This window comes from Xiphophorus hellerii, chromosome 24 (genome assembly GCF_003331165.1).
Source record: "Xiphophorus hellerii strain 12219 chromosome 24, Xiphophorus_hellerii-4.1, whole genome shotgun sequence".
Classification (NCBI taxonomy): domain Eukaryota; kingdom Metazoa; phylum Chordata; class Actinopteri; order Cyprinodontiformes; family Poeciliidae; genus Xiphophorus; species Xiphophorus hellerii.
Window position 1 is genome coordinate 4077489 of NC_045695.1, and position 21808 is coordinate 4099296.

Consider the following 21808-nt stretch of genomic DNA (forward strand, 5'->3'; position numbering starts at 1 on the left):
TGCCCATGTGCCTCATTGGGCATGTCCCCCCCCCCTTTTTTTTTTATGCATCTGAGGGAAAATTGAAGGGTGAGGGGCAGTGGGCATAGAGGGCGGCGGGTGATGGTCACCCAAAGTACCCCTCTCTCAACATGCAGCCTGTTTGCAAAACGGTCTCTGGAAACGGTCGCAACAAGAACCTCGCTCGACGAGTATGCAAGTCGGTTTCGTCATATAAATTCGAGAAGAGTCACGTGTCGATTGGGTCGCTCACGTGACCTCCCCCTCCACCCCCCCCCCGGCTGGACGGGCCAATAGGGTGGCAGTGTTTTTTCCAATCAAAGGAAGAGAGAGGTGCGTGGGGGTGGCGGGGGTGGAGAAATCATCTTCCCTTTGCGATTTTTAATCCTTCAACGGCGATAGTGGTCGTCAGCTACTGTATCCTGCACCGCGAAAAGGTAAACTCTCTTTTTCATGCTCCTGATTACGGCCTCTTTTTTGTTGTTGTTTTAGAACAACGCTTTAGTTGGAAAGCCAACATTTAAATGCAATACTTGTTAAAAGTATTTAGAGAGAAATGTTTGAAGTTCTTGCTTTGGTTGTCGGAGTTGCAGAGGCTTTGAACTCTGGAAAACTTGAATTTCTAGATTCTTGGTGAGATTGAGGAAGCCATCAATAATTAATTGACTTACTAACTTACCCACTGACTTCTTTTTCAAACCCATTGATTTTAAATGCTTTCATTGGCAAACTCCAACATGATGAATTCATGCTGGGTGGGAATCATTTTGGTTTTTTCAAAAGAACGCCGTGGTTTGCAGTCAATCGATTTTGTTTTCAGACATCTTGCGGTTGTCATTGTTTAACTGATTGTCTTTTGCTTAAAGCACGAGCGATTTCATTGTTTGGCAATTAGCTGCATTAGATGTAGAAAGGATTCGCTGACACAAAATAGACGAGGTCATTATTCTGATTACCTCCATGCGGACGCTAGCGCCACGGCTCGTCTTATTGTTGGGTAGTCATACGAAAAGATAAATGTCGTGTTATCTTGTTGAAATCAAATATAACGTCTGTGAGGCGACAAAGCTAAAATGTGAAAAAGGGTAGCAGGAAAAGGAAATGGGGACATTCTTGTCTCGTTCCGCATCAGCGCTCGGGGGAAGCTTGGCGTATGGAAGCCATGACTTTATGACAACCAGTGATCTCACATTACAAACTGTGGCAAATCTAAAATGGCCGACTCGGTGCTGCTCTTCGGGGCGCAACATGGTGTGCCTCCGTTCCATCGGCTTTTCCTCTGCACGTTAGAAGCGCGTGAGCTAGCGCTGGAGCCTCTCTGTGGTCGGCGGTCATGTTGGTTGTCGGGTGCGTCCTCCAGTTTGAGGTAGTTGCAGCTTTGATTGTGATTTAGGTTGAGATGTCAGGATGCTGGTCTGCTGATGCGGACTGACAGCTCTTGAGAGGACTGTCATAGCGGCGCATAGGAAGGCCGACTGGGCGGACGACCCCCTGCCTCCGACCCCCCCTCCGCGCCGCATAAAACAAAAGCCAGACGAGACAAGAGCTGCTCATATACCAGGAAACCGAAGACAAACTCAACTCCTCATATCTACTTGATCAGTTCCTTTCTCTGGCAGCAGAATAATTATTCATCTCCTTCCTGCTCCCAACTTTGAACTCTGAGAGGTTTTTCTCACATTACCCCCCCTCTCCAAAGTGAGACTGTCCTGTGATACAGAGCATATGGCTCAAAGAGGTCACCCTCTGCGGTCCCCCTCTGTTGCCCTACATTCTCGCTAATTTCCCTTTTGTTCACCCCTAATTGGAGCACAAACACATCCCAGAATCAGTTAAATGATGATGGACACAGACATCTAACTTTGCTTGTGTTAATTCGGCGGATGTAAATCTGTTACCATTTCAAGCATTTCTTTCGGAGGAATAAAGTAGGGATGCACCAATCCACTTTTTCTCACTTCCAATTCCCATCCAGATATCTGAGGTTTGGTGCCCAACGATACTGATCCAATACAGAAAAACAGAAATGAATTGACTTAAAATGTGTATTTTTAAATAGTAGAAATAAATGTACTGAATAACAAATGTACCTGATAACTCCTTACCAGTACAGTACACTTTAATACACCAATAGCATTAACAAGCAACAAACATGTAAAGACAATTTTAATTTGTTCAGTCAGTGCTATTAGCAGTATAACGTATAATGTAAAATAATTGATAAAGAAACTAAAAATTGACAAAATCAATAGTTTGACTATCTTGGTCAAAACTGAAACAAATTTGTCAAATGGTTCAGAAAGGGAAGCTAGCAATTCTAAATATAATGTAAAACCAATAATAAGACACGACTTCGTTCAGAGCACAAATCATACAATTAGACTGAATAGATCTATCCTTATGGATCGGACATATTGTTACCGATACCCGGTCTAGAATTTCGGGAATATCTAGGACATCAGGACCGATACCCATATAAATATCAGATCGGTGCGTCTCTAGAAAAACGATGCAACCTTGTGGCTCATATATGATTGAAAGGCAAAAACCAACAAAAATTATGTCTTACACCTCCAATAGGCAAATTTTTAAGGTACGAAAGCCTGAAAACTTGAGATTTCAGGATTTCTCTTGCCTCAATGATGAAAACGTTTTAAGGGTATTGTTTCGGGTTAACAAAACTTGCAATATATTACTCAGGACTAACCATATGAAAGATGCTTTTATCTGGAGTGAACAATTTTATCGATGTTCCTTACTAGATTTTGCATCTGTTTCTCTCCCAGCCTGCAGCCTTATTAACTGACCTCAGTATCTCCATTTACCGGACGATAGTTTGATATTTCCTCCAAATCGAGTGAACAGATGTGCAGTAACCAACAAAATTTTGAATTTGCTTTGATTTCATTGTATATGTAGAAACAGAACACCAAGACTGACTTTATGCGGAAAAACAGCATCTCCTGAATGCATTAATCTACATTTTAAACAGTAAGAGGTATTCCTGTCATGTTAAATAATAAATGAGTTAATCACATGATAAATTTAAAGAAAGTCAATAATTTTCATTGGCTTGATTTATTGCTTTTCTCAATTTTGTCTCTTTTTACCAGAAACTGATTGATAAAAGTCTTCAGTCTGTTTGGTCTCAACTATCCCTTTTTTTTTTTTTAAGATAATTTCATTGACAGAGATTTCACAGTTCATTTCATTTGTTGTTTCTGTTGTTTTCTTTATTTATTTTGGATATTTCAAATCTCTTCCAGTTCCACTGTTTAAATGTTCATTAGAATTTAAAGGTTATGGATTCTTGAGAATGTGTTCTTGAATTATTACTATTATATTACTTGAAATATTACTTGAAAATGGTCTCAAAACAACAATATTATCGTTTATCGCATTAAGTTCTGGGACAATTTATCGTGACAGGCCTAATAACAGGTATTACTTTAGTGATAATATCTTTGATTTGCATGCAGAAACTGCAAGAAGAGCCTAGAACCTGAGTTCCATATGAAATCAAGATCTTAAATATGTTGTGATTGCATTTGAACAAAAGAGCGACATGAAAAACATGAGCCACTTTCGCTATTCACACACTTTCTAGACTCTTCTTTAAAAGTTCAGCGTAAAGTTTCTCGTCCATTTGAGATCTACAAACATCCTCCTTCCTTGTTCTCGCCACCATTTGCAGCCACTTTCCATCATTCACACGCTGACGTTTCTGTATACATTGAGCAACTCCACTCAGCTGGCAGCAACTAAAGAGGAAAGAGGTCAAGGGACGGCGGAGTTTAGTGATTCGGGCTCTTCAAGAGCGACGCTCGAGTCTTTTCTGCGGCCGAGGCGGAGGAGGACGGAGGAGGAGGGAGCCATTTTGTGCGCCGCGTTGCCCAGCCGAGCGTAAAGCGTGATTAATTCAATAGCCGCCATCGAAGAGGAGGAAGAGGAGGAGGAGGCTAGCAGCGCTGCAGCGCCGAGCATGACCCACTTTCCCTGTCAGATGTCAGGAAAAATTCCCCGCCACGGCCCTGTCTGCGTTTTCACTTTTAACGACTTCCCAGCGAAGCCCGGTCAAATCTAGTTTCATGATTTTTTTTTTTTTTGTTTTTTTTTCTCCACGCAGTATAAAAAAAAGACCAAAAAAAAAAGAGGTAAAATGCTGCAAGGTTTTTGGCGCCGGTGATTCACAGGCCCTTGACCTCATTCTTTTAGGATGCATGAGCAGAATGAAACTATGGAAATGCAGCTCCTACCATCTTTGAGGCCCGACATTTTTTTTTGGTTGACCTAGATTAACAGCTGAGTTTGAGTCTTAATTGGAGATTTTTTTACTTTTTTCATTTTCCTCTGTCACCGTATTTTTAGAAATACATTTCCACCTTTAAGCACCATCTTGCCTCCAAGATGAAACCACTGATTTAATCCCAGCATAAATCTTTTTTTTTCTTTTTTTATTCCTCCCTCCATCCCTCCCGCCTGCCCCTGGAGAGGACCTGCACCGCTGGCTCGGGTCATAAACCCGGATTAAGGCTTTTTACGTAATCTGGTCTCCTCTGGGAGATTGGGAGGGGACAGCTGGCGGCCGAATTCCTGCCGCTCATCTCCCGAACCTCTAAAACTGGCATCCGGCGCAGATTGGGATACATTTACAGTCAGATGAGCGCTGCAAAAAAAAAATATATATATATATATATACAGTATATATTCATTTCGATACATGTCAGGGATTACAGGGAATCTATCAGCACTGTGTGTTATGGAGGAATCTGAACTGATGCTGGTGAGATCATATTAGGCTAATATGAAAACCAAAATCAGAGGCTTGTTTGGATCTGTCGAAGTTTAACATCTGAAATATTTTCACACTTTTCACGTTGTTGATGCTAGTAAGATAGAAGCCCGTATGAAAACCAAATTTTACCGTGTTATATACGTTAAACTTTGTCTGCACTGAATCTAAAACAAATTCTGTTCCTTCTTTCATTTATCAGACAAGAGATTTTTCTTTTCCTTTGTGTAATATATGTTTGAAAATGATAGGAAGCCCGCCTGTTCATTTATGAATTTCAGTCGCATCTTTGTGTTTTAGTTTTTCAAACACTTTCTATTGGTGTGCAAATATAGTCAAAAGACATCTGGTGATGTGTAAATAGTCATTTTCTTTATAATTAAAATGATGTCCATAAAGTCTAATTGTGGTTTAAAATAAATATGTTTTATTTATTTTTTCTTTACAATCCCTAAATGTGGTTGAAAAGACGACCGAATGAAGAAATCTTGTGATAGTGGCCCGAAAAGTAAAAGGTGAAACAGTATTTTTCCGTTGTGGAAAATCTACAGGAAAATGTGCCGCTGACAACATAAAGTGAATGAAACATAAAAAGTAAAAATATGTATAAGACAGATGGACAATAAGCTCATCTGTAGGTGTGTGTCGACGTAAACAGTGATGACATTTTGTGGCAGAAAGAAATCTACACGATGACCTCCAGTGACATCCAAATGTTGTCAATAAATGCACACAGAGATGTCCAAAGTGTGTATTTATGGCTGATAAATTAATCAGACTTTTTTTAGATGACTGATGTGTAAAGGTCACAGAAAAGTACAAAGAAAAGCAATATTTGTATAGTTCAGAATAAACATCTTTATAAGAACAAGTGAAGTCTTAATTTAGCCGAAACATAAAAACCAATGAAGAAAAGGTGTCTACTTGTATGTCTGCAGTATTTCAAAAGGGAAAAGATATTTTACACACTGTGAAGACAAACAAACACAAAGACACCTAATTATGTCACAGTGGGTCTGAAAAGAAAAAGACGGAAAGACATAGAAAAGACGTCTAACATAAAACATTAAAGGTGCTTGATAGGTAACTGGTACCAAAAAAATATACAATGAGAAAATACATCTATTTAAATTCATCTTAAAATGGAGATGGAAGGAATAGAGTGAAAACACATGAAATTTTCAAAGTAGAAAAGGTGTCTACAAAGACATATGTGACAATGGTCAAAAAGTAGAGAGCAATGAATGCCAAATTAAAATAAACAACTTATAAAATAATGATTTAAATAAGTCAGACATTTTTTTAATTAGGTTTGGGGGAGATGATGACAGGAGTTTGTCCCATAATTGGCGTCGTTCAGCCTGGAGGAAGCTGTCATAAACTTCAGACAGCATCAACATTAGCCCCGCCCGCTAGCTAACACAGCTAGCGCTCTCTCGTGAACTTGTTAGAGATATCTCACAAAAAATTAAGAGATCTGGAGGCTGGAGTTGCTCACCCAGATTTTGTGGTAAATAAAACACACCTATTTAATTATGTTATCAAAGCTATTCCTGCGCTTTCCAGGGAAGATATTGATAGGAAACTTGGAAGACTTCCCGTTTGAAGCAGCCAATCAGGCGTCAATATCTCTATAGTAGCTGCCCTAATCTCGCCCACCCATGGGTGAAGTTGACAGTTTAAATTAATTCATGATGTGCTTCAGCACAGGAACATACAATCTTTTATTCAAATCATGAAATGATTATATGTAGTTCTTAGAATAAAATCAATATGTTTTATGGCGGCACATACATACAATTCTATATTTAATAAATGATTTCTGTGATTTATGACATGTAAAACAATTAATTACAGATTTACATAATTATTTCTCAAGTTATTTATTTATTGGACTTTGGCACTCATCACACTCCATAGAAAAGTGCAGAACTGTCAAAGATAGGAAATAAACATAGAAGTAATAAACGTTTGTCATTATTCAAAAATATATAAAAATAAGTTCCTCTGAGAGATTACAACGTTCTAAAAAAGGCATAAAGAGGCTCACTCTTTTCACTCCGTTTCTTCTGGATGACACTGAAATGAACAGTAAATCCTGTTGTGTCTGAATGATAAAAACGTAAATATTTTTTATGACGCGAGTGTGTTTTTATCAGCTCCCAGCTTCACGCGTCGTCATGGAAGAGTTCTTAGCCACACACGAGGGAGAAATGGATTTATTTCAGTTTCCACATGGCAACAGAGCCTGGGATTGACAGCGACTTTGTCTGTTCGGTCAAGGTCAGCCGCTGCAGGAGCTTTTCCGCTCGCTCTGAAACCGAGGATCTAATAAAGCAGCAGATGGCAAATTTGTGTTTTAACACAAATCATCATTTTATTTTTTGTTTGTTAGTTTTTGTGTTTAGTAAAAAAAAAAAAAAAAAAAAAACAAACTTCGGGATTTGAAGCCTTTGGCTTACCCATGACTCTCTCTCCTAATGTTTGGAGGAACGTCATCCTGATTAAACAAAAGCCGAGCCGTGCTGCGGTGTTTGGGAATTCTGTCAGAGAATCCGTCTGCAGATTAAAAACCCAACAGACCTCATGTGAACATTCACATCCATTCTGTTTAGAGTCAGGTTGTGGGCTGAGGCGCCCTCTAGTGTTTGCTCTGATAATTGTGAATATTAAAGTTTGAGTCATGACATCAGATGCCAGACAGAATTAGAGATAATCCAGATTTGATAAAAATATGATTTTCATTGTTACACTATATTGTTTGTAATCATCTTGAATAAGACTTATAACAAACAGCTGCACACATTCCTAGGCAAGGGGGGAAAAAGTAATGTAACAGTAGCAAGTGTAAAATTCAAGCCTCACACCTTGAGTTGATGATGTTGTCTTACATTTGATTAAGCCAAAACGCAAATTAAACCAGTGCAGTAAAAAAAAAAGGGGGGGTTTGCTTTTTGGTCATCAATCAAATGTCAAAATCAGAAAAAGATTATTTGAGCAAAAGCAAAATGAATGTATCACAACTAAGCTGGAAAAGGGGTAGCCCCCATTCTTAAACATTTTTTTTTGTTGTTTCAGCGTCACTAGCCACACCCACCTTATAACCAAAAAAACCTGACGACATGGAGGGTTTGATTTCTTTACATCATGCCCTGATGTAAAGAAATTAAACAACGGATGAGGAAGCAAAGTCATTTACATCGGTTGGGGAAGGATTACAAAGCCATTTGTGAAGCTTTAGAAATCCATTATCCACAAACATAGAAATCATAGGATTGTGTTCAACCAAAATAACTCCAATCGCACATTGACAACATCCAGGAGATCACAAAAGAACTCATAACAATATCCATAGCCATGCAGGCCTCACTGCCTTTGCTAAGATTGGTGTTGACCTAATTGATCACACCTCATCTGCTGTCCAGAGAAAAAATCCTCAAGCAGAATGTCTGGTCATCAGTTCAAGAGCGTAAGTTCGAGCATTGGGACTGGGAGCCAAAGCACACTGGCCAGTCCATCTCCGAATGGCTCAAAAAACTAAATACAAGTTTTGGAGTGGCCCAGTCAAATTCTGGATTTAAATCCGATTGACACGGTTTTCAGGATGCTGGATCAAAACAATATTCCAAAGAAGAGTGGCCCAACATCCCTCCACAGAGATGTTTAGATCTATAGCCGAAGCCCGACCTGAAATTCAGACCAGGTCAGATCAAAATTATAGCCTTGGGCGACACTACTAACCGAGCAGAGTTAGCAGTTGGAGGTCTGGACCTCTCGCAGTCTTAGAATGAAGTTCAGTAAGAGAAAGCAGATGTCACAGTCAGACAATGGGTAAATTGATGGGGAAGAGCCGTCAGACCAGCAGTTCCTGAAGCCACTGGACCCCCTCTTAGAACTGTGGCATGGTTAAATTGGTAGCAGTTTAAAATGATGGGCTCGGATCCCTAATTAGAGTTAATTATTCGGTTTGGATTGGGCTCGAACACAATGTGAATGGACTCAGGTCGTGTTGGATATTTTAGGTCCACAGTGACGTAAAAGATTTATTACCAAATATGCAAACACTTGATGTCAGTTTCCGCCACCAAGAATGGCACAACCAGTTATTGGGTTTAGGGGACAACTACTCTGCCTGCCACAGTGGGTTGGTTTGAATAGCTTCTTTTCCTTAAAAAGGGAGATCATCAATTGAAAGCTGCTTTCTGTATTTACCTTTGTCTGTTATTATTTGACAAATCTATACTGGTGCTCCTGGTAATCCAAAGAAAAGCTCCCCAGTTGGTACAAATTTTTATTCCAGTGTTTGGCAAAATGACACAGTCTTCAACCACCTTAGATCTCTCTTTCCTTTGTCCCCGCCCAGCAGCTGACCGGTCAACCGACTCCACCACCTCCTCTCTCACGAGACCACACCCCTTCCTTTCACTTCCAACTTCCCCGACATGGAGCCCATCAAGGTTCAGTCAGAAGGTGGCCTAAACGTGACCCTCACCATCAGGCTGCTGATGCATGGAAAGGTACGAACGGCCATTCCTGCAAATTCTCTGTCTTCAAGGTAGACCTTTAGCAGCTAGTTGGGATTAAACCTGCTTGTCCTTCTTCTCCTGCAGGAGGTGGGAAGCATCATAGGAAAGGTATTTATCACAAGCACAACTAGAGCTTTCCAAGTGGGATGTTGTCTCACTGCAAACATCTAACTGCTGTTTAATCTGCTTCTCAGAAAGGAGAGACTGTGAAGAAAATGCGCGAAGACGTAAGACCTTTTCTCATCGCTTCCATCAGTCTATTGGTATATTATTAAGATGGCACTGCACATTTTCAGCTTTCCTTTTTCCTACAGAGTGGCGCCCGCATCAACATCTCAGAAGGGAACTGTCCAGAGCGGATAGTGACCATCACCGGGCCGACAGACGCCATTTTCAAGGCATTCGCCATGATTGCCTACAAGTTTGAGGAGGTGAAGCTTTCAGTTGGATTCGTAATTAGATCTATTATGGCCATAATTATTGACCAGCGACACAAAGTCTGATTTGCAATAGGATGCACCGATTATGCTTTATGTTACTGTAAATATGCATGTAAAGCTATCAAAAAAAAAAAGCTTGATCTTTTTCTGAGCGCCTTTGCTGGCTTATTGCCACCCAGAATGCAAAGTAGGCTTGGTTGCCTTATGTAGGACAGAAATGTGCTGATCTCACCTTGCAGCACCCTCTGAAAGTGGGCCAGTACCGTGTTTTCATTTGGCTGTTCAATCGCCGTCCAAGACTGTTTATGCTGCAGATGGACCGACCTGCCAACAGATCGCTTAATCTTTGCAGGAAATAGTTTCTGCACACAAAGGCAAACAAGAGGAGATTTCTGAACTGAACTGTTACTTTGAACCAGTTAATTAGTCAGATTTGGGTAGCAGTAGATGGAATTATCAGGTAATTACATCATTTGGGAATATTTAAGCCAGGAAGTTAAAACTTCGGCATATGTTGGCCTTCCAAATGGGCACCAGCTGCGTTTCCATAAACTACATGAATGCACAATCAAATACACCTGTGATTTCAATTTGTAAAAGTTGCAAAAGTTTAAAGTTTATGTCTTATATTGCCAAATATGCATTATATGTGAAAAAGAGAAGAATGTTTTAATAAAACATGGCGTGTCCTCGCTTCCCGTTCAGGACATAATCAACTCCATGAGTAACAGTCCGGCCACCAGTAAGCCTCCAGTAACCCTGAGGCTCGTCGTTCCTGCCAGCCAGTGCGGCTCCCTGATCGGCAAAGGCGGTTCCAAAATCAAAGAAATGAGAGAGGCAAGCAGAACTTTTGTTACCTACATCATATCCATATGCAATAATGAAAAGATTTCCATATATGTTCTCCAAATCCAGGATTAATGGAAATCAAATAATTCCCTTTTAACCTCTTTCCTCTGCATAATCCCAAAAGCGTGATTGTGAAACCTCTTCTGCCATAACTCTCTCCCTGTGAATATATTTAAAGACGACTAAAAGGTCACGTTCTGGTTTTATGTTTGCACCAGTCGACGGGAGCTCAGGTCCAGGTGGCAGGCGACATGCTGCCCAACTCCACAGAGAGAGCGGTGACCATCTCCGGGGCGCCGGAAGCCATCATCCAGTGTGTCAAACAGATATGTGTAGTGATGCTGGAGGTATAGTGGGGAAGGGAAGGGGAGGGACACACACACTTAAAGTCTTCACTCACAAAACCCAACATGGAAAAAAGCATGACATTGGCTTTTCGGCTAGAAATCTGTAGCATCAAAAAGTTAAATGTCTGTAGAACTCCCTACTGGCCAATGAGAGTGGCCAGAGCAAATAGGAATGAAGGCTGTTCTCCTCCAGACCGCTAATGAAATGTTACTGTAACATTTCTATGTATAAAATAAATTAGTTTCTATATCTAAATTAAATTAGTGCATTAAAATAAATCTCTGTATTTCTAAGAGTTGCACCGATTCAACTTTTTTCACTTTCGATACCGATATCGATATCTGAGGTTTAGTATCGGCCGATTCCGACCAGATACAGATACAGTGCTGACTTAAAATGTTACTTTTTTTAAACACAGACATAAATGTACTGAATTACAAATTCATTTGGTAATTGTGCACCAGTACAGCACACTTAAATACACCAATATTGCCACAAGCTTGGTCAAATATGTAAAAACAACTTTATGACTGTTGTTCAGTCACAACAACCAATGTCAAATAAATAATAAAAAAACTGACAATAACAATAATTTGACTACCTTTTCCAACATGTAAAGAGCAACAAACCTTCTTCCACGTGGTTAATAAAGTGTAATTAGGACTTCTAAATATAACTTAAAATCAATAATAAAGCATGACGTTGCTCAGAGCACAATGCGTAGAATTAGACTGAATAGATCTGCCCTTATGGATCGGGCAAGTTGTCACTGGTCTAGAATTTTTTTCTAAATCACAACCGATACAGATATGGATATCAGATAAATGCATCTCTAATGTCCCTTTTTGGTCAACTTAGATTACTGATGTAGACTGTATTCCAAATGTTGATATTCTTATATCATTTAGCAACTTTTAGGACAGTCATAGCAACTTTCTCAGGTGACGGATTTGACAAGAGAGAACCTTTGTATTTTTCCTTCTCAGTATGCATTTAGGCACTCTGAACCAAAACAGAACATTCTACCCAGTCCTATTTATTCTTCATCACTGTTCTCACATGTCAGAGTTCTATGTCGGATCTTCTTCTTGCACCATTAATTTTAACTATCTGCACAGCCAGTTCTCCATTGGGCCTTCATGATGGCACCAGCCATGGATGCTAGGACTTTTGTGACATGACTGTAAGTCTCCAGAATACGGACCGAGAAATATATTTAAAGTGCAAGTATGTTGAGTCGTCATTATCCAGTTGAAAGTGGTTTTTCCAGGTAAATCCAGGTCTAGTTGTGCACTGAACCACAGTTTGGACATTTTATGTCAGCATGAACACACAGTGAAGAGCACTTTGGTGTGTCACAGGTTGTCTTCCCCCAACGGCACCGTCCCCTTCTGGTCTCACTTTATGCAACTTCTGTCTCTCTTCTCTTCTGCTCTAACACTTTCTCCACATCTCCTCCCTTCCTACCTCCCGTCCCCCCACTCTCTCCTCCTTTGCTCTCCTCAGTCCCCACCGAAAGGTGCCACCATCCCCTACCGCCCAAAGCCTGCCTCCACCCCTGTCATTTTTTCAGGTGGCCAGGTAAGAGCAGACCCACTGGGGGCGTCCACAGCCAACCTCAGCCTCTTACTGCAGCACCAGCCACTGCCTGTTAGTGTCGCACCAGGTTTTACTCACTCTTCCTCCAGACCCTCACTCCCCCGTTTCCCTGAGCCCCCCACCCCCGACTAGCATGAAACCACCACCGCTGTTTACTGTCACCCACCAGCCTGAGCCGCTTGAATCAGAACTGAGATAAATATCACCAGCAAATGACAACACTTCTTATTTCTTTCCGATTAAAAAGAAGACAGTGGGTTCGGATTGGGTTTGGTTAGTGGGGATGATTAATGGATTTATGAAACATTTTTTGCAACCGTTTTCAGGATTTCCCTCAGAGAACTAAACCCGATGGTAGGCATGCTACCACCTGCCCCACTGTGCTTTTGTACTAATAAATGTTAAGATTTGACAAGAAACTTTGAAAATAAAGCATCAACAGAAAAGAAAACATAACATTGGACTAGTAGAATGAGTTGCATGTCATACCAAACTTTACTGTTAAACATGGTGTGATCAGGACAGGATCTTCAACGATTTTCAAAAGATCAGGTATTTTTGGGTTGTGTCTGCCCTTGCAGTGTACAGATAGGGCAAAATACCCTAAAATCTAGTGGCCAATCAAAAATTAAATAAAAATTATCTTTGAATCTGATGAGGAACAATAAAGACGAGGCAAAGACAGTTTGACTTAAAACTGTATTCAATATAATACCCGACTGAATGTAGGTTTCAGTAACCCTGACTTAGAATGTCCAATGTTCCTCATGTAAATAACCAGTCAAAGAAAAGCCAAATAGTTATTACATCTTCGAAGTCTGTAACTTTAATTTTCTCAACTCTGATTTGATTCTCTAAAAAATAAAGAAATCACTTCTTGGAGAGATAAGTTTACTTTCACAAGTCACATTCTGGCCAAGTAACTGTCACATCTCAGTCAAGAAATCACGTAAATAAGCCTATTGATAAATCATCAATAATTGATGATTTATTGATGACATAAATAAATCAATTTTCAGGTCAAGATTGAACCGTTTTTTCTCTAAAATCAGTTTTTCGGTATGTGCGGTTGAGTCCTTTACAGTTTAAAATCTAATTTAGCTCACTTCTGACCTCTGCGGCCTTAAAAGCGCAACACAACCAGCAGGACCAATCACCCCGCTCCTGTCAGGGTTCCTTCTCTGGTTTTCTCCACACTCTCCCAGTCACCACCCTGCTGTCTGAGTCGTTCCTTATTGAGTTGAGTTCAACTGGATCTGACTGATGTATAGAAGCAGGACTGATTTGAGTCTAGAGTGCATGACTTTACGTCATGCGGATACCAATATAAATCGATTTCAGCTTTTCGGTTCGTTTGTACTCTTTGCAATTCAATGTGTTTTTGTGTCTGGTCAGTCAAAGTAAAGTGATAACGACCGGCTCTTTTCTTCGTGTTCACAGGCTTACACCATTCAAGGACAGTACGCCATCCCTCATCCAGATGTGAGTGCTAACCACACGAGGCAGCTAACACTGCACTCTCCGTCAATCTTTCTATCTACCTTATTAATATTAATTAATAATATTAATACTTTTCTTATGGATGTGCATTTCCTCTCTTCTGACTTTATAGCTCCTTGGCTACCTGCCTTCTCTTTTGCTTCAAATCTCATGAGGCTTGGCCTGAAGGGAAACTTTGATAATTTACCCATGGTTATGAGAATGTTAAGTAATCAGCATCAAAATCAAAAGCAGTCCTGATTATATGTATAAACATCTATTTCTGTTTATTTAGAAAAATGTAGACACTTCTATCAAGGATTATACAACCTGTTACTAAACAATAATAACTGCATACATGCCACCTACAATATTATAAATATTCCAAAGTGAAACTAAATATAGTTACATCTTTCAGCATATAAATATGTTCAAAGAGCTATTATATTTTTGTTTGTTTTTTCAATACATTTTGGACTTTTCAAACTCAAAAAATTCAAAATTTCTTTTCAAATAAAACGTTTCTAAGATTAATCTAAAAATGTCTGATTTTCTTGGTAGAAATGTACTCCTTTCTACACCTACCTACAATGGCTCTAATACGCCGTTATTTTATCCACACTTCCATTAACCTCATTTTCCATAGAATCTATATTATGCTATCTTGAACACATCGGAAGTGAGAAACACTGCTGTAACCGTCTCCTTCAACAATGGGCTGACACAAATAGCAGAGAAACACTACGCTTTGCCTAAAGCAGGTCTTGCACAGAATGTGTATGCACCCTTGACACATATATAATTTTATCTCCCTTTGTTTGAGTTATTGAAACCTTGATCCTACCCCTTTGTTTTGGATGCTGTGCGTCAAAAAGGAAACGTATTTGAAGCTGCACAGCACCCAAACACAGAATGAAAAATGTTTCCAAATTGAAAACAAATAAGAAAAGCTTTAAAAAGAATACATTGCTAGGAATACAACAGAGCTCCTGCAACAGGTTGTTAACTTGTGTGGTACTATTCTGGAGAAAACAACTAAATGTCCTACCAACTCACACAACCGAGGACACTCCAATCAGGCCAAGTCCAATGCTCCTTCTCTCCAATTTTTTTTGCTCTCCTTCTCTTTTGATTTTTGTTCTTTGCCTCTCTACTTCTCCTCAGCTCCTTTCTTTACTTTTGTGCCATTTCCAGCAGACCTCTATATAACTCTCTATGTCTGTCTGTGTGTGTTTGTGTGCGAGCCGGAGTGGGTTTTTAATGATGACCTCATAGCTCTGCTGTCCTCCTCCTCCCCCCCTCAGCAGTTGAGCAAGCTCCACCAGTTGGCTATGCAGCAAACCCCCTTTACCCCCCTCGGACAGACCACCCCTGCCTTCCCCGGTACGTACCCACCTACACAATGACCCTCTTTACCGAAAATCCTTCTCTCGTTTTTACCTGTAGGGAAAAACACTCTCTCTTCCTCCTTTTTTTTTCTCTCTCTCACTCTCACTCTCTCTTCTTTGGCTGGATCTGTCCTATCTCTTTATTCTTCATTCTTGTTCTTCTTGTCGTTTTTTTCCTATTGGTCTTTGTGGTGCACTGCAATTGACATGGCCTGCTGGTGGTCTGCTCTTGTTGATGTTGAGGTTTCTTTTGATGTCTGGTTTTCCCTTAGTAATTCTTTTGGAATAATACAAACTAAAATAGATTTTTGTTTTGAGTTAACTGTACTCAAGGTCCTCGGGCAATGACGTATGTGGGCTTTGCTTAGGCCTGAGCCACGCTTGTGTGATTCAGTTACTGCTAGTAGTCTGTAAAGAGAGTTCACGACTTGTTCCCTCAACATGCCAAACTGTTTTCTGTCCTTTTGCTTTCCTCCTTTTCTTTGTCTGCTTCCTGTGTTCAGCAGCAGGTCTGGATGCCAGTAACCAGGCCAGTACTCATGAACTCACCATTCCCAATGATGTGAGTATAGATTTATGTTAGTGTGCAAATTTGCATCAGTCCATTTCAATAGCTGTGTTTCCATTGACCATAAAATCGGAGTTATGAAAATAAATTCACTTAGAAGAAACACGCCAGATGACTCGTTTTCCGATGAATCATTTTCGCGATATCATGAAGTGGTTTTCCATTTGTATCGAAATTGGTGTATTTAGCAAAACTGCAATAGAGACAAATTTGTCACATCATGCCGGTTTGCATACAGCAGAAATGCCCTTAATTGTAGACACTAGTCTCCTTGATCAATGAACAGCTAGCTCCACCAGAGATGTAACAGCATCACACATTTCATCAAAGGTTGAGTTTGTCATTCACAACCGGTGAATTCATAGCTGTTCTGTAAAATTGGACACTACAATTTCCCCAAAACACCCAGAATACACGTAGCCGCTTCCAATAGTAAGAAAGTTGTCACTCCAACACCTTATTAACACACCGACGCCTCTTCTGATGCCTAAGGATGAGCGGTAGTGCCATGGCTGAAACATGAATATATCTCATGTTTTCATCCATTGACAGCATAAGTTTTCATGACTTATCACATGAACAACCTTATTCACCTATGATTTTAATTGCACTTCTTATGTAATGGAAACACTGCCATTACGAAATTGTGTTGTTTTTTTTCAACATTAGCAGAATATCACAAACATTTTGCATAAACATTTATAATGGAAACGCAGCTAGTGTAATTTTTTCCCGATTATAAGAGATATAAAATGAGGGTTTCTGATTGTTTCGTCAATTGGGGGTTTTAAAATACAGGTGTCCAAAGTGTGGCCCGGGAGTGGTTTTACACGACGGCAGGAATTTGAACATTAGAAGCCTTTTTGTAAGGCAAACATGCAAGAAAAAAAAAACATTTTAATATTACGCATTTCAGAGAAAACAAAATCTGTCAACTTTAAGATATTAGGTGCTTAAAAAAGTATTTTTTGTAAAAAAAAAAAATTATATATATATATATATATATACAGTATATATATATTATTTGTTTGTTTCTTGAGCACTTTCATACAGAAAATTATGTCCCAATGACAAAATGTTTGGACACTTCTGTTTTAAAAGATAGTATTGTTACAGAAGCCAATTGTTGTACTCGTGTAGAAGGTGTCAGGGCTTACAAAGCTCTAGCCATCCTAATTCCTGCCCCATTTTCTTCCCAGCTAATAGGCTGCATAATCGGACGCCAGGGAACCAAAATCAACGAGATCCGTCAGATGTCTGGGGCGCAGATCAAAATTGCTAATGCCATGGAAGGGTCATCGGAGCGCCAGATCACCATCACAGGGACCCCCGCCAACATCAGCCTGGCTCAGTATCTCATTAATGCAAGGTCAGAGAGTTCAGTATTAGAAGATTCTACTTTATTGTTTTATTTTTGAAGGGGGACAAAAACAACAAAAATCTAACATGTATCAACTTGTAGGTTCAGAGACGTGGCTGCCATGTGGAATGACCCATCATCCATGACCACATCCTGAGATCCCTGACTGGCTCCTCCGTTTGGCCCTTTCCATTGACCGACTACCGCAGACAACCCTGATGAAGCCCCTCGGACTCTGGCTCTGGCTCTCCGAAATCCCTGACCGCCTCACTGCTCTGGTTTACCCTAGATCAGAGAGGTTTTGGTGGCCGCTTATATTTCAGAAAGCCAAATTAAATCAAAGATTTAAAAAAAAAAAAAAAAAAAAAGGCATACAAGAAACTGTTGATTAGTTTTTTTTAGAGAACTGTTAAAGCATGTTGAATGTTTATTAGAACAATCTGTGTTCATTTTTCTTGGTTCTCTTTTCGTCTATTGCTTTTATAAATATCTTTCATTGCTGCGTCATAGAACATTTAAAAAGTATTAGCAAACGACTGAAGATTTTTGTAGAACGTAGGTATCTGTATATTACTAAACAGCTGCTCAGTGATGCTATCGGCAGAGTGTGTGGTGGGATGTAGCCAAATGACTCAAGTTTAATTACATAGTTTCAAAAGTAAAAAATAAATAAATAAAAAATTGGATTGTTCCTTGTCGAATCTCTGCCCAAGACTCTTTGCTGCATCACATGACCCTTTGAAGCCAATGGTATCACTCCTCCAGCCTCCCTTCTCATGTTAATTTCCTCTATTTACAATATTAATTATACTGCATGTGTTCAGTATTGTGTCGTTGCGTATTTGAGTAGAAAAAGAAAACCTGCTCCGTGTTTGTGCTTCATGAGATGTTGCTGTCATATCTTTGTGACCCTGTTTCTTTTCCATAAACCTTTGCAGCATTTTCGACCGTTCACGTCCAGTCCTACTCCCCGCCCAGACAGAAAGACTTTCCAACATCGCCTCCGATTAATCGTAGCTATATACTGTAGATGCATGGATGAGAATTAGTGAAAATCAGTGACGTCAGACACTGACGAAAAATTTTAATGATTGTTTACTAACTTATTATGTATTTTTTTTTGTACAAGGACTATTGTGACTTGTCATATTAGTCGACTACGCGGCGCTCATGCAATAGACTACTCAACACTTTACTCTGGACTGCCTCTGGTGTGGGAGGATTAGTTGGACTTCAAAGTCAGGTGCTGTCCAAACGTTTAGGGTTTTTCGGCCAACTTCGAAGAGGCTTAAATGGGTGGACACATGGTACTTTTGGGGCCAAGGAATGTTCAGGGGTTCATTGGGGGGAACCCGCAGGGCCTGGGCGGACGTGACCACTCAGTCTCTTTTTCATGATTGTTCATCTTGTCATGTTTTGTCATTGTCACGCAGTTGATTTGACGCTTTAGTTTTGAATGTCTTTTCATTGTCACAACCACGTCAGCAACTTAATTGTTTTTGTAAAGGACAAGTTGGATGACAATTTCTGCTTTGCTGGTTTTTCATTAAGCCAGGATGTATTTATCTGTAGTGTTGTGATGCACATATTTTTTTGTTTGCTAAGCTAAGTTTGTTTTGGCTGTATTGTACCTAATATGAGAAGGAGGTGTGGATGATATTCGGTCAACTTAAGTAATTCAACTATCCATTGAATATGCTACTTGTTCAGGATGCTCTACAGATGCTAAACAACTTGCGTGATCTTCTTTTAGAGCTTCTGCTAAGTTCAGTTCAGCATTGAACAATTCTTGAATGTTGTTGTTGAAGCACATTAACTCTAATCTTTCACAAACGCTTTGCATTTGCGGTAGATTTATTCCTACACCCGCCAATATTTTTTTATTTCTAGTCATAAATTTACTACAAAAGGAAAAATCTGACTTTTTGGGAACACTGTTACTGCTACATCAACTACTGCTAGCTCTCAGCTAAATTAGTATTACACCGGAAATAGAAAATGACTATCTAAATGACCTGAAATTTATTAATCTACATCAAAATTTTTTTTAGGATAACTAATGTTAGGCTACCCAACACCAAGTCTGAAAGCAAGAAACTGTAATTCAATGTTTTATAAGATATTGAATTTCTGTGAACACTTTTTATTTTAAACTAATCAAGCATCACCTTGAATATGAATAATTTCCTTTAGGATTGTGAATGGCTGTTAGGGATAGTAGGAGTGGAATAAATCTAGCATAGGGCATTTTTGAATTTTTATAAGTTGTTACATTTTTGCGAATATTTTTAACTAATTAAACAGCATATTAAAAGTCATCCACATTCTTAAACAATATTAGTGCTTATTGGCTACCATAGAAGTTAAAATTAGTAGTTAGCTCAAAGTTTGTTGCACTTTTATTTAGAAAAATTCTAAATTAAAATTCATTAAAAGTTCTGATAGTTATATTTGTGAATTGTATGTAAAAATTTATATTTATAGCTTTCCAAAATAACATCAACACTTGCTAGAAAAATGTCTCTGTCGGCTGGCTAGCTTAATAGTTTGCTCTAGCTGTGACTAAGCTAAAGCCAGGAAAGTCTAAATTGTAAAACTTGTAACTTGTAAAATGCATGTTTTAAAAGTTTTCTTTTACCATCACATTAAGCATTAATGTTTCTAAAGTAATTTCACTCCTTGAAAAATTTTCCTCTAATGGCCAGCTAGCATAATACTTAGCACTGGCTTTGGCTAAGCTATGTTAGCTTGATTAAAACCCAGAAAGGTCTACATTTAAGCCCAAGTGTGGCGTTTGTGTTTTACAAGTTTAATATTCTAGTGAATACTAAAGCATCAGATTGAATACTGATACCTTTTGAAAATAACATAAATGCTTGACAGCAATACGCCACTCTTGGTTAGCTGGCTTACTTGTCATCATTGGCAGTAGTTATACTAAGTTGACAGACAGCTAAAAGTAATGTCCAGCTTGAAACATTATTTTCCAAACTCACTTTTCCTCTCAATATTCAGTGCTTTGATAACAAAATGAGACTATGTACATGGACCAAATGCTGTTTAAATCTACTAAAAGATACACAGTCAATGAATATTCTGCAATAACTCTTTATTTTTTAATGTATAATCAAGTAGTCGTGGTAGCCTTGAATGGATTTGTGTTTCTTTTAATTTTTCTCGTAATTTCTTGTATTTAAGTGGGAATGTTTGTCTAATCAAAGTAAAAAAGAAAGAAATTATGTTTTTAGGACAGTTTGCTAATACCAGACAGAGAATTCTTTCTGCGTTACGCGTAAACAGAGAATACCCTGGAGGTTGATGTGGCTTTTTTTTACAACGGTTTTCAGTGCATGTGTACGATCGAAATGTTCGCTTTAACAATCAGTACTGATTAGCTGTTTCTATCACAGCTGACTGTGCATTAAACAAATGGTTTTGTTGTATATTTTGGAACTGATTGCAAAGCATAGCTATTAAGTTGTAAGGCTAAGTAATGGCAGTGCGAGTTCAATAACATCAGTATTCATGTGTTACTCAGTGTTTGAAAATTGTATTTACATTTGTGTATATGCCTGAGTATGCCACAACTTTGAAACAAACTGCAACTAATGCAATAATAGGGTGCAATGTGCAATTATTTAATCGGTTATTTCTTTATTTGCTTGGTAGATACAGAAGAGCTGTGTAGCCTGTTGAAAATGCTTTTATTTTATCAACGTTTAGAGTGGCAGTAACGGCTGGAAGAAAAAGATTCATCAGATTCTTTTTGTTAGTTTTGTTCATGTGTATTGCAGTTTGGAGCTGGAGGGGCGGGGTGGTGATGGAACTTTGTAACTATTTTCAATTGATTTATTTGCTATGTGCAGATCTATATTAGTTGTGAGTAATTACATAGGTTTTAATTTTAAAGTGTTAGTAAGACTAAAAATCAAATAAAGTTTCAATTTTTTCCTTCTGAGACTCGATTTTCTCTGGGGGCAACGGGGATTCACTGGAAATGCTAATTAAGCTAACATGTTAGTACAAATCTTTGTATCTCAACAAGTAAAAATTCATCACAAACCTATTCATGCTAATGGCACATACAACAACTGAGTTGTTATTGCTTATTTGAATCAACTTCAACTTGAATCAAATAAACATAATTTGGCCTCAAGGGAGAAAAATCTCACCTGTAGTCGGATTATTATTATACTGAAATCTTTGTTAATTAGCATAATTTCACTTATGTTAGTACATTGTAACAATTATTTAGCAATGTTAAACTGTACTAATGTCTCACAATGTATCCAAATTAATCAGAAATCATGCGAGAGAAAATCTTTTTTTGCATTTCTTTGGATTAAAATTATACGGAAACATTGGAAGAACGAAAGTTCTGTGTAATCGTTTTCTCTTAATGTCTATTCAAAAAGGGCAATAATATTCAAAGAATACTGACCATACCCTGTACAGAATA

The 21808-nt window shown here is 38.9% G+C and overlaps 1 protein-coding gene across 4 annotated transcripts; it reads left to right on the forward strand.

The window, feature by feature from the left end:
* The first annotated feature begins 347 nt into the window (after window positions 1–347).
* LOC116715510 (poly(rC)-binding protein 3-like) lies at window positions 348–21307 on the forward strand. 4 transcript variants are annotated; one of them, XM_032555919.1, is made up of 13 exons: window positions 350–437; window positions 9156–9309; window positions 9403–9426; window positions 9513–9545; window positions 9633–9749; window positions 10464–10595; window positions 10826–10954; window positions 12462–12605; window positions 13995–14036; window positions 15338–15416; window positions 15925–15983; window positions 17189–17358; window positions 17452–21307. In XM_032555919.1, exons 2-13 carry the CDS (start codon window positions 9235–9237, stop codon window positions 17504–17506), a joined length of 1059 nt encoding a protein of 352 aa, XP_032411810.1. In that variant the 5' UTR covers window positions 350–437; window positions 9156–9234; the 3' UTR covers window positions 17507–21307. The 4 variants fall into 4 exon arrangements, with proteins under 4 accessions (XP_032411814.1, XP_032411810.1, XP_032411813.1 ...); XM_032555922.1 differs by having other exon boundaries at window positions 15341–15416; XM_032555920.1 differs by having other exon boundaries at window positions 377–437; window positions 9159–9309.
* Window positions 21308–21808: the final 501 nt, after the last annotated feature.

What these genes read in the sequence shown, in the direction of transcription:
- LOC116715510 (XM_032555919.1), top strand. Translation starts at nt 9,235, where the DNA reads ATGGAGCCCATCAAGGTTCAGTCAGAAGGTGGCCTAAACGTGACCCTC. An exon ending in TATGTGTAGTGATGCTGGAG is followed by an intron (nt 10,955 to 12,461) that starts GTATAGTGGGGA and finishes TGCTCTCCTCAG; the next exon opens with TCCCCACCGAAAGGTGCCAC. An exon ending in CAGTATCTCATTAATGCAAG is followed by an intron (nt 17,359 to 17,451) that starts GTCAGAGAGTTC and finishes ATCAACTTGTAG; the next exon opens with GTTCAGAGACGTGGCTGCCA.